At 41.0% G+C, this 13,285-nt stretch overlaps 1 protein-coding gene across 20 annotated transcripts in view; it reads right to left on the minus strand.

Annotated features, from left to right (window-relative positions):
* The window catches only part of LOC311104205 (nuclear factor 1 X-type-like), a 107,625-nt gene that overhangs the window by 79,933 nt on the left and 14,407 nt on the right, over positions 1 to 13,285 (minus strand). For 7 of the 20 annotated variants that reach the window (XM_084145926.1, XM_084145909.1, XM_084145917.1 and 4 more), the window contains exon 1: positions 12,604 to 12,758. The exons of 8 other annotated variants lie outside the window; for them this stretch is intronic. In XM_084145926.1, coding sequence (XP_084002052.1) covers positions 12,604 to 12,630 — 27 coding nt within the window. In that variant the 5' untranslated portion in view covers positions 12,631 to 12,758. Of the gene's footprint in view, positions 1 to 8,514; positions 8,778 to 12,603; positions 13,025 to 13,285 lie in introns of those variants that run through there. 5 more of the 20 variants (XM_084145932.1, XM_084145935.1, XM_084145919.1 and 2 more) reach the window with 4 other exon arrangements.

Genomic DNA, 13,285 nt, shown 5'->3' on the forward strand with positions numbered 1-13,285 from the left:
TTTGTTAGCATCCAAATGTCAATGCTCCTCCACCCACCCCCAAGACAGGAAAACTCCTTCCCTCCAAGTTTAACCCATTAAATGCTCAATTTAACCTGATGAAGATCATTCTCATTCCTGATGAAAATATGTAAGCAAAACATATTGTTTACTCCGATGTACACTTTCAATCATAATGTGATCATTTTCAGATTGGTAATCTTATCGAGGATCAGAGTTATCAGGTTCCAGCTCACGGCTGCATTCATTACACCCTAGGCTAGATAAACAAAACCGATTCTATTTCAACACAATAACTCAATGAGGTAGTCACAAACAGGAAACACGATTAAAGTAGTGTCATTCATTGAGCCAATACCCACAAATCAACTTTGACCTTGATTCACCTGCTCATCAGAAAGAGTTACAAAATGGCAACATTACATGAGAACACTATGTGACATCATTGGGTGACGTCTTCACTTTACAACTACCCTAACCTAAACTACCCCCCCTTCCCCCAACCACCACCACTCCCCCCATTGATTGTTGTGAGATGAGGTATTTTGCAGTTGTCTGCTAATGTACATAATTGTCTCTTCCGCCACAGCCAGGTGCAGGGAGAAGTGCTAATGCAATATGTTTCCACAGTCAGATTTGGGGGAGGTTAGAGAATGAAGTGCCATGTGGGTTAGGAGTCAGTCGAGGAGCTGGCACACATGGTATGCTGGCAACACAACCGCCCCCCTCCTCCCCCACCAACACCACCTCTCCAATCATCACTCTGGTCTAGTGGTGCTTTTGACGGTCGGCACTAGACTGACAAGGGAGAGTCAAGAATGCACACCTGCGCCTCGTGCTTAAGTGTGTGCAGGTGTGGGAAGTGTTTGAGCGTGTGTGTTTGCCGGTGTATGTGTCCATTAATTAGTGCATAATGCATAAAGCCTGAGAGAGTTTGAATGTGCCTGTACGTGTGTCTGTTTTCACTCACATACTGTACATGTGTGTTTTGGATAGGTGTGTTAAAATAGATATGGATATATTACCGATTTATAGGTCAGATTATGTGTGCATTTGTGCCATATTTGTGTGTGCATGTGCATGCTTGGTTATGAGTGTGTTTGTGTCTGGTAGAGAGAGAGAGAGAGGGAGGCAGAGGGGTAGATAGCTCTCAGATTTCATACAGATGAATCCAGCAGCAATGTAATGAGGGGTCTATATATTTAGATCAGTGGGAGCTGAGGTCAGAGACCAGACTGCTGTCCCCACCTCCATTACAAACAACAGGCTCCTACTGTAGTGACCTTCAGTGGGGTGTCAATGAGCAGCAGCAGCTCTCTGACCTGTGACATGCCAAAACAATGGATCTACATGCTCTTTCTTATATTCCCAATCACACACTTAATGTGAGGTTTATGCTCCGTATGAGACAAACAAACCCAAAACATTTTGAAATATTTGATATTAAAAGCATATCCACCTGCTTTTATAAATCACTTATAAATCACTTAGGACACTACTACTGATAGACTTGGGAGTCTACGTTTCCAGCTAGAACAGACTTCCTCAGTGTTGTTAAGCTCCATACAATCCCCTCAATTCTGAATTGTGTGGCACTTTGCAATTCAAACACTGTTATTACACCCCACTACAGACCTAGTGGAGTGTGACAGAGTGCTGGTGGGTGAGGTTTGCATATCTCACCGATGCCCTCTGAGATAGGCCCCATCAGGCAAACACACTAGGACTGATCATCTCCCCCACACAAACACTCCACAGAGAAATAAGAACAACATACTTTAGACCTTTTCAACTGTCAAAACAATAACGCGGTCTAGCTACCACACCATGGCATGACTATCTCTACAAACTCAAGCTGCCACACCCTCTCTTACACAAATACATTTACATTTTAGTCATTTAGCAGACGCTCTTATCCCGAGCGACTTACAGTTAGTGAGTGCATACATTTTCATACTGGCCCCCATGGGAAACGAACCCACAACCCTGGCGTTGCAAGCGCTATGCTCTACCAACTGAGCTACAGGGGGACTCCAAATACCACCATAATCACCATATCCTCTCACACCCAGACAAACTGGTTGTCAGACAGTCAGTGGTCTAAATACTAGATAATAGGTGATAATAGGTGCTCCACTCTTTAGATTCATGACTAATCATGGTAAAAATACTTTACCAACGTGTCAGTCCATTCCAAGCAGATGCCTTATTGCCCACAGCTCCATCAGAGCTGGGAGCTGGGAGCTGGGATCCTTCCCTCCCTTGATTTGTATGGGAAAGGCACATTTTCTCTTGTGGATTCTGGTCTAACTGGAGCCCCTTCTCTCTCCCATATTGTACAGAAATATTTGTGTGTGCCTATGTATATTCTAGCTCAATTATGTAATTTGCACTTATGTGTCTGTGCGTTCTGTTGCCATGGCAACAGCACAACATATCAGCGACCACAGAACCGCACTGGGGCTGAAGGCATTGCCAGGGTTCTGCCAAAGAATAATCTATGCCAGGGGTGACATGAGCGAAGGGAAAGGCAGGAGGGTGGAGACGGCAGTGTGGCGCACGTGCGCACACACACACACACACACCACTCTCTCTGCACACACACTGGATATCCTCCTATTCTTCTTGGCTGGAGACTCCCATGGCAATAGCAATAGGAATCCATTCTCCACGGATGCTGGGACAGCTGTGCTGAATGAGACTCAGTTGGTTTGGGCTTTTCTGCATGCAGCTTGAGATAAAAACTACATGGTACTTAATTCAAATCTATATTCCCTCTTGCCAAAATACATCCAATTCATCCAGTCTTTGTCTTCCCCACCACACGGTGTACTGAATGCTACATAAAATAGACTGAAATTTTTTGGAGATACAACAGTGCCCCCATCATGGACTTACAATGTCTGATGGAAAATGTTCCAAAAACATTTATCAACAAAACCTTGAAATGTCCTTTAAATATTCTATATGTTCATTAAATGTTAACAAGCCAGGGCATCTCTAGGTCCAGGACACAGTACCTCCTCCCTGAGGAATAGATAACAGCACCAGCCACCAACCACCAGCCAGCCCATATCTGTGATTACAGAGACCAGGGCTTTGCCACCTCATTGTTTATGGCTGTTTGAATTTGCCAACTCTACCAACCAACCGCCAAAGGAGACTTGAGGCCGCCGGTGGTGGTGGTCGTAGCGGCCTGGTAGGAATGAATAAGTAAAGGGGACACAGTGTCCCTGTGAGTGTCTGGCATTGTGGCCTGCCGGTGTTCCCATTACATGATGGGGAAAAGAGCCGCCTGTTGCCACGAGACACCTACAGGACCAATGAGGGACTCCGGTTTCACCGTAACTCCAACCTTCAACTAGGGATAGAGGAGGAGAACATAATAAAGTTCACATGTCCATTATATTCATTACTGACTTGGGCTGTCTGGAACACAGGGGTTCTGTCTGGAACACGGGGGTTATTTTTCAACTGGCTCACTCCAATGGCAATATTCCACACCAATCAGAAAAGCACTATCAGACTACATACATTCATTGCATAATTCTGATTGGCTTTACTGCAGGGGAGGGGGATTGCTCTCTGCACCACTGAACTCAAGCACAGTAATATTATAATTCAATATGTCCGCCATAGAAATTCTATAAAAGGCATTAAGGCCTAATTTTCTTCTACTGCAATTCTGTGTTTTGGAGCACTACACTTTGGGTATTTGTTGTTGCTCCATAGATGAACCACAGTCAGTGCTGTCTGAGTGCCTTTTAAAAATCGGTATAAAACATAATTGCCATTCAGCCTAAAAATTGTGGATCCTGCAACACAGGCTAATTCAGTGATAACCACACAGCGGCCTAATCGGCATTAGGACATAGGACGGAAGGTTCTGGTGTGTTTGTGTGTGTGTGTGTGTGTGTGTGTGTGTGTGTGTGTGTGTGTGTGTGTGTGAGTGTGTGTACAGTGAGGAGAACAAGTATTTGATACACTGCTGATTTTGCAGGTTTTCCTACTTACAAAGCATGTAGAGGTCTGTAATATTTATCATAGGTACACTTCAACTGTGAGAGACGGAATCTAAAACAAAAATCCAGAAAATCACATTGTATGATTTTTAAGTAATTCATTTGCATTTTATTGCATGACATAAGTATTTGATCACCTACCAACCAGTAAGAATTCCGGCTCTCACAGACCTGTTAGTTTTTCTTTAAGAAGCCCTCCTGTTCTCCACTCGTTACCTGTATTAACTGCACCTGTTTGAACTCGTTACCTGTATAAAAGACACCTGTCCACACACTCAATCAAACAGACTCCAACCTCTCCACAATGGCCAAGACCAGAGAGCTGTGTAAGGACATCAGGGATAAAATTGTAGACCTGCACAAGGCTGGGATGGGCTACAGGACAATAGGCGCAGGTGCAGCTTGGTGAGAAGGCAACAACTGTTGGCGCAATTACAGTGGGGAAAAAATGTATTTAGTCAGCCACCAATTGTGCAAGTTCTCCCACTTAAAAAGATGAGAGAGGCCTGTCATTTTCATCATAGGTACACGTCAACTATGACAGACAAAATGAGGAAAAAAAATCCAGAAAATCACATTGTAGGATTTTTAATGAATTTATTTGCAAATTATGGTGGAAAATAAGTATTTGATCACCTACAAACAAGCAAGATTTCTGGCTCTCACAGACCTGTAACTTCTTCTTTAAGAGTTTTCTCTGTCCTCCACTCGTTACCTGTATTAATGGCACCTGTTTGAACTTGTTATCAGTATAAAAGACACCTGTCCACAACCTCAAACAGTCACACTCCAAACTCCACTAAGGCCAAGACCAAAGAGCTGTCAAAGGACACCAGAAACAAAATTGTAGACCTGCACCAGGCTGGGAAGACTGAATCTGCAATAGGTAAGCAGCTTGGTTTGAAGAAATCAACTGTGGGAGTTTATTAGGAAATGGAAGACATACAAGACCACTTATAATCTCCCTCGATCTGGGGCTCCACGCAAGATCTCACCCCGTGGGGTCAAAATGATCCCAAGAACGGTGAGCAAAAATCCCAGAACCACACGGGGGGACCTAGTGAATGACCTGCAGAGAGCTGGGACCAAAGTAACAAAGCCTACCATCAGTAACACACTACACCGCCAGGGACTCAAATCCTGCAGTGCAGACGTGTCCCCCTGCTTAAGCCAGTACATGTCCAGGCCCGTCTGAAGTTTGCTAGAGTGCATTTGGATGATCCAGAAGAGGATTGGGAGAATGTCATATGTCATATGGTCAGATGAAACCAAAATAGAACTTGTCGTGTTTGGAGGACAAAAAATGCTGAGTTGCATCCAAAGAACACCATACCTACTGTGAAGCATGGGGGTGGAAACATCATGCTTTGGGGCTGTTTTTCTGCAAAGGGACCAGGACGACTGATCCGTGTAAAGGAAAGAATGAATGGGGCCATGTATCATGTGATTTTGAGTGAAAACCTCCTTCCATCAGCAAGGGCATTGAAGATGAAACGTGGCTGGGTCTTTCAGCATGACAATGATCCCAAACACACCGCCCGGGCAACGAAGGAGTGGCTTCGTAAGAAGCATTTCAAGGTCCTGGAATGGCCTAGCCAGTCTCCAGATCTCAACCCCATAGAAAATCTTTGGAGGGAGTTGAAAGTCCGTGTTGCCCAGCGACAGCCCCAAAACATCACTGCTCTAGAGGAGATCTGCATGGAGGAATGGGCCAAAATACCAGCAACAGTGTGTGAAAACCTTGTGAAGACTTACAGAAAACGTTTGACCTGTTTCATTGCCAACAAAGGGTATATAACAAAGTATTGAGAAACTTTTGTTATTGACCAAATACTTATTTTCCACCATAATTTGCAAATAAATTCATAAAATATCCTACAATGTGATTTTCTGGATTTTTTTTCCTCATTTTGTCTGTCATAGTTGACATGTACCTATGATGAAAATTACAGGCCTCTCTCATCTTTTTAAGTGGTAGAACTTGCACAATTGGTGGCTGACTAAATACTTTTTTGCCCCACTGTATTAGAAAATAGAAGAAGTTCAAGATGATGGTCAATCACCCTCGGTCTGGGGCTCCATGCAAGATCTCAACTCATGGGGCATCAATGATCATGAAGAAGGTGAAGGATCAGCCCAGAACTACACGGCAGGACCTGGTCAATGACCTGAAGAGAGCTGGGACCACAGTCTCAAAGAAAACCATTAGTAACACACTACGCCGTCATAAATTAAAATCCTGCAGCGCACGCAAGGTCCCCCTGCTCAAGCCAGTGCATGTCCAGGCCCGTCTGAAGTTTGCCAATGACCATCTGGATGATCCAGAGGAGGAATGGGAGAAGGTCATGTGGTCTGATGAGACAAAAATATAGCTTTTTGGTCTAAACTCCACTCGCCGTGTTTGGAGGAAGAAGAAGGATGAGTACAACCCCAAGAACGGTGGAAACATCATTCTTTGGGGATGCTTTTCTGCAAAGGGGACAGGACGACTGCACCGTATTGAGGGGAGGATGGATGGGGCCATGTATCGCGAGATCTTGGCCAACAACATCCTTCCCTCAGTAAGAGCATTGAAGATGGGTCGTGGCTGGCTCTTCCAGCATGAAAACGACCAGAAAAACACAGCCAGGGCAACTAAGGAGTGGCTCCGTAAGAAGCATCTCAAGGTCCTGGAGTGGCCTAGCCAGTCTCCAGACCTGAACCCAATAGAAAATCTTTGGAGGGAGCTGATAGTCCGTATTGCCCAGCGACAGCCCCGAAACCTGAAGGATCTGGAGAAGGTCTGTATGGAGGAGTGGGCCAAAATCCCTGCTGCAGTGTGTGCAAACCTGGTCAAGACCTACAGGAAACGTATGATCTCTGTAATTGCAAAGGTTTCTGTACCAAATATTAAGTTCTGCTTTTCTGATGTATCAAATACTTATGTCATACAATAAAATGCAAATTAATTACTTAAAAATCATACAATGTGATTTTCTGGATTTTTGTTTTAGATTCCGTCTCTCACAGTTGAAGTGTACCTATGATAAAAATTACAGACCTCTACATGCTTTGTAAGTAGGAAAACCTGCAAAATCGTATCAAATACTTTTTCTCCCCACTGTATGTGGCTGGGGAGTGCATGGGGCTGTTTGTGTGAGTGTGTATCTTTAATTCAAAAAATCCAACATTTCTGTTTATTCAGACTGTGGTTCCATCAGATTTTAATCCCCTGAACAGCTGTTCCAACTCATTTTCCAGGCCTGGGGAGAGAGACGGGGAGGAGAGGAGGCGGGGGGAGAGGAGGAGGGGTGAGGAGAGGTTAGAGGAGGAGAGGGGTGGGGAGAGGTTGGAAGGAGAGGGGTGAGGAGAGGAGAAGGAGGGAGTGGAGGAGGGGAGAGGAGGAGGGGGATGTGGGAGGAGAGGTTGGAAGGCCACCTCACAAAATGTCTACATGGAGGTTTCAGTGGAATATGAGGTTTCAACTACGATGGCACCACTATAGGTCCTCAGTACAGAATAGTAATCCATACAATGGGATTACATTAATTTGGAACGATATTCATAAACAATCTTGCTCATTCCATTCTTACTTACTGTTGCTGAAAAAAACAAAAAAAAACACCATGTCTGATAACAACTGATAATGACATAGACAAATATAATCTATCTTACTTAAGCCTAACATAATTTAGGATAATTTAGGGCAAGTGACTAAGCCTCAAATGTAGCCATGAAGGCAATTAAGACAAAGATGAAATATTTCATGATCTGCAATACAAAGATGACATGCAACAAGAAATATGTTTCTTAGGACTAAATTGTTTCTAAACTCTACAAATATCTGTTTAGTCTTTCTGTTTTAAATATGCATGCAAAGAATGGGTTAATGGAAAACATTTTGGGTTTGCCACTCAGGGGTTAATTACATGAAAAAGGGAAAAGCAAGATACATTTTCAAGGCATCAAGTTTGCAAATGTTAGATGACATCATGAAATTATGTGACTTACTTTTGCTAAACACTAGGCCTATCTGCTTGACTAGACGTCTGCTAGTAGGCTACATTCGGCCAATCGGTGCTGCAGGGCTGCAAACTGCATAATTAAGTTCAATTACAAAACTTTATTAAATAGCCATCTTATTCTTTCTCCGCGGTTACCTTTTGTTTTGTTTTATGTATGTTAAGCTTTTTAAACAAATGAGTAGGACTTTAGGCCTACAGCAAGAGTGATTGGCTGCCAGTGAGTTGTCTGAAAAAAAACAGGCCTATATTTTTGGGCTTTGTGCCGATATCTTGACTGCTTTTCAACAAAGTCTGAACGTGTGGGAAAAACATTTAGCAAATTATGTCTAATTTCAATAAGATGAATGGTTAAATTAAACGAATGTTTTACATTTTGAGTGTTTAAAAAAAAAAGTGTCATATAGGCTACAACAACCAATGCCTAATAAACTGTATATAACACACATTAAAATATATAGGCCTTCAAATAAATAATAGGCAACACTTACCACTAATGGATTGTTTAGAAGGTGAGTAGTGCAATACTTTAGTGTCGCGAGGGTGTTAAGAGGTGTGAAAAGCATTCCCGTGCAGGGGTCACCGTCCCGCGAGCAGGAGAGCAAAGAGAAGAGGAAGTTAAAAGGTCGTACGAGTAACAATAGTATAGAGTGATCACATTTCATTTATTGTATAAACTTGTGAGCATAAATGAAATCATTAACATAAAGTGACTTAGGCAAATATGGAAAGAAAATGGTGATGACCTGGTGTGCTTTATGGGAACAAGCCAAGCATGCCATGCTTCCTTGTAATAGCCTAATAATAGCCTATGCCTAATAATGACTATAACAAGAACAACAATAACAATGTGATTTGTATTTTTCAATATCACAGCAACTCCACTTAGGATGTGCAGAGAAGAAAAGTGTTGAAATCTGCTTTACTGAGCTAAGCTGGTTTGATTATACGTACGGGTGACAAAAGTGAAAAAGGACACTTTTTGTTAAGACTTAGGCCTAGCCTACACTCTTTAAAAAAAGGGTTCCAAAAGGGTTATTCGGCTGTCCCCATAGGATAACCTTTTTTGGTTCCAGGTAAAACTATTTTGGGTTCCATGTAGAACCCTCTGTGGAAAGGGTTCTAAATGGAACTCAAAGGGGTTCTACCTGGAACCAAAAGGGTTCTTCAAAGGGTTCTTGATAGCTGAAGAACCCTTTTAGGTTCTAGATAGCACATTTTTTTCTAAGAGTGTAGTGCTGCAAGAATGGGAAAGGCAATGCTATTCCGATGATTGGGTCTAATAACTCAGTCAATAGCCTATATCAGCCAGCCACACAACACGGTGACTTTGGTAGGCCTATTTCCATACCTACTGTAGATAACTTTTGTATGGGCCTACATTGTAATGTTTATAACATAATAAAAAATGTATGCTTACTAAAAACAACACACGAATAAAGTCTATCCGGACCTCTGAATGCTTTCCATAATTTGCCTCCATTACACCCCATCCATCTCGCCACTCTCCAGAAAGGCTTTTATCACTGTTAATAATTTATTTGATTGTTTACATGTGTTGCCATATCCGAGGTCCAAACTCGTGTTTTTATTATTAACCTTAATTAAATAAACAAAAATATGAGTCTACATCTGCAGACAAGAGGCACATCAGAAGTGAGGGGAATGCAGGAGGCTTTGGCTAGGCAGAGAGGCGCAAGCTCCACGCACGCTGGATGAGTGCAATGCACAAAGCTGTTCTCTTGTTGAATATCTCCTTAAATGCATGAACATACCAAACTCTATACAGTAAATGTATCGCTTTAAATAATACATTTATATCGTTTATCCAGTCCAAATGATTTAGCTTATAGGCCTACTTCTGCATATGTGCATCACATGTGGAATGTGCAGTCAGTTCTGTTGTCAATTAATTTTAATTAACAGACAAAAAATCTCTGGCACTATGCAAGCTTCATTTTCTTTACCATTAATACTGCTGTATAACCGCTTTAGTAAAAATAATTACAACATTTATAAATTCCAGAAACCCTCTAACTAAATATGCATGAGCATATTAGGCTATATGTGTATAGGCCTACCAAAATCTCAATGCTAAACTGTTGGAGAGAAAAGTTTGAGCCTATATAGAGATTTCTCTCTGTACATCTGATAAAGTCCCATTCCATAATTTCTAAATATGTGGGCCTATTTGCTTTCTCAGTTGCATTTCATTTAGACAGGTATGGCCTAAAAAAGTACAAGAGACTCTCTTCCAATAGATATCCACTTTTTAAAATGTATTAAAATCAGCTTTGTCTCACTTCTGTCAATCAGGGAGTAGAATAGACAACAACATATGATAATTCTGTTTTAAATGGAAACAGACTCCAGGCCGTGCCCGCAACTGAGAAAAACACCCTCTCTGCTTCTGTAACAGGAATCAGAGGCATGGAAGTAAAATTGTTTTAATAAAACACTGTAAAATCAGGAATGAATTACACATCACACAGGCCTTGGCAGTCTACTGTCCAATGAAGCCAAGCGATAAACAAGTTTGTTTTATAGGAGTAGATTTCCAACAGTTAGGAGAGTCACAGAATTGCAGATCATTTCAACAACCATTATTTTTTGGACCCAGGAAAAGGCATGGCTTTTTAAAGAATCCATAAACATTAACAAAAAATCAACACACAAATGCATAGAAAGGAGAAAAGCAGGCCACACATTTTTTTTTGTAGAACCAGGAATATATTGATGCAGAGAGTTAAATGATGGATGCCTCAAGATTCAGTTTAGGCCAAGTAACTTTCTAAGTTTGTATTATGTGGATTATTATTGCTAAAATATGTTAAATATTTCAGTCAGTGGGCTCAAAAAACCCTGTTGTATGTCTCATTTATCTGTGAACATATACTGTTGACAGTACAACTTCAATCAGAGCTTTCTCTGGTGCTTCCTTCCAAGTTACTTTGCCAAGCTAAGGAAAATTCCAGTTCCAAGAGTAATGATATTGCACATAAGTCAGAAATGAATAGTTACTGAACATCATATATTTAGGGTTCTTGGTGAGTCAAAAGAAGTTAAGCAATGTTGTGTGACATTTGGCCATTTTAGAATAGACCTTAAATCACTGTTCACTTGACAGAGATCAGTTATAGGGCTATTACTAATGCACATTATTGTTTCAAAGGAAATACATCCATAAACTAAATAACTAACTGTTTAAGTTATCTTAGGACTGTGCAATGCACTTTTTTGTTAAAATCCATCGACCACATCTCTGCAAAAGTTACAACAGGCACTATAATACTTCTTAATACTCTCTTTCATCATGGACAAATAGACTATAATGTCATAAAATAGACAAATATAAGCATTTAAAAATGTGCCTTGAATTTTTGATTTTCTAAAAATCATGTAAAAAAATAAAATATACCAAACTGATTTTTCCATTAATGAGAATATTGAACAATAATTTATTTAGTTATATTATATAGCCAGAGATTCTATATAGCTTTTTATTTGGGTAGGACCTTATCAATTACCAATAAGTGCCAATAAGCTATTCAACTCATAAGCTATTTTTATCTGCCCAACTGTCCTCAGAAATGTGGAATATTGCATGTGGAAGTATCAGAGTATTCCCTATTGAATATGAGGGAACTTTACAATTGATGGTGTATGTATACCAAATATACCAGGTTGTAGGGTCTGGACATGCACTGTATAGTTGAAAGTAGGTTATACATTTAGGGAAAAGCAGCACAGAGTAAAACATCAGAGGTAGGTTTCTTATTCAAAGTTATGGAATATTTATTGGCTGTAAATTGTGGGATGGTCGTTTTACTATGAACAGAAATGGTCAAGAGTTTACAATAGCAGATTAAATACAGTATTTGTGCTAGGTACAGTGGACCAGTCACTAAAATAAATTCATATCAGCTTGGCATGACCAGAACCTTGAAAAATAATCCTTATGGCGCATATATGCAGTGAGATACTCGTGCGTAAAATAGTCTATACATTATATTCCCGACCATTTACTTTCACTAAATACGTACGTTATATTAATCAGAATCGAGCACGGTTGACAAGTGTAGGCTACTGTAGAACTGGCGGCAGCACACACCGACCCAAAGCCCTCGACTGTCACAGATTCAACCGTTAACGGATAAAGCTTTTTGACCGCCACGCTTCCACATGTAGCCTCTCTCACGGCCAAGCGTTTGCGAGATCAACATTTTGGAAAATGTCAAAGTAAGACCATCACATGTAACACTAAACTTCAGTCCAGTTTTCTACACTCACTCCTTTCTCCTCCTCCACTTCTCCCCTCCTTTTATATTAAATAGATTCGGGAGGAGCGCCATTTTCTCTCCAAAGCCATGTGCAATGAAATGCATAAGAAAGCCCTGCGAAGAAATGCCATCTAAGAAGAAAAAGTGTCAGAGATACAAGGTAAATACTATCAGAAAGGAACAGAGAGTAACAAATAAACTCAAATTCAACTATAACATAGTTTCAAATGGTGTGAGCACTAAGCTAACCCGCAACACCGACTGTATACTATGCAATAACAATAAAATAATGGAATTTACCTGTGTCAAGCAGTACGGGGAGTACATGGTTATTTTTAGAAATGAAAATTGGAGAGCTTATTTAAGTTGGATGGAAGTTCGCTGTAGTGCTGCATTGCAATCGCTCGCCGTCCTGTTTCGCTCACTCCATGCTGTACTGTAACCCCGCCTAGAAGGCTGAAAGTGAAAGCTTACACAAACTTATGGGAGAAAAAAGTTTTGTCTCCCACCCTCTTCCATGGACTCTCTCCTGTCGTGCGCACTGACTTTTTTTTTGATTGATCAGGGGCGACGGTGTTTGCTATACAACATAATATCATTAACATGAACCTCTCAACTTTGTAAATCATGCGGTGACACACTCCTATTTAATCCGGTTGTTTCAGCTCATAATCAGTAACCATTCGTAATGACAATACGCTGCTCTTTTTCTTTATGGTAACAAATATGTTATTACGGGGGTTAAATGAATGGGAACGCCGAATGCGTAATATCCAGCGTTTTATCAACACGACGTGTAGAGCAACCTATAGCCTAAAAGAGAAAGGTAAAATGCTTTACAGAAAGTCTGACGGTGAGCACTGTAAGTTTTGCAAAGTGCTAAACATTTGCTATAGCTACGATGTGATTTTGTTTTGATGTGTGTTTTCTATGAAATATTATTATAGGCTTATTAAAGTCCATGCAAATGTATGCCATAAGA

Source organism: Coregonus lavaretus (genome assembly GCF_964263955.1).
Source record: "Coregonus lavaretus genome assembly, chromosome: 28".
Classification (NCBI taxonomy): domain Eukaryota; kingdom Metazoa; phylum Chordata; class Actinopteri; order Salmoniformes; family Salmonidae; genus Coregonus; species Coregonus lavaretus.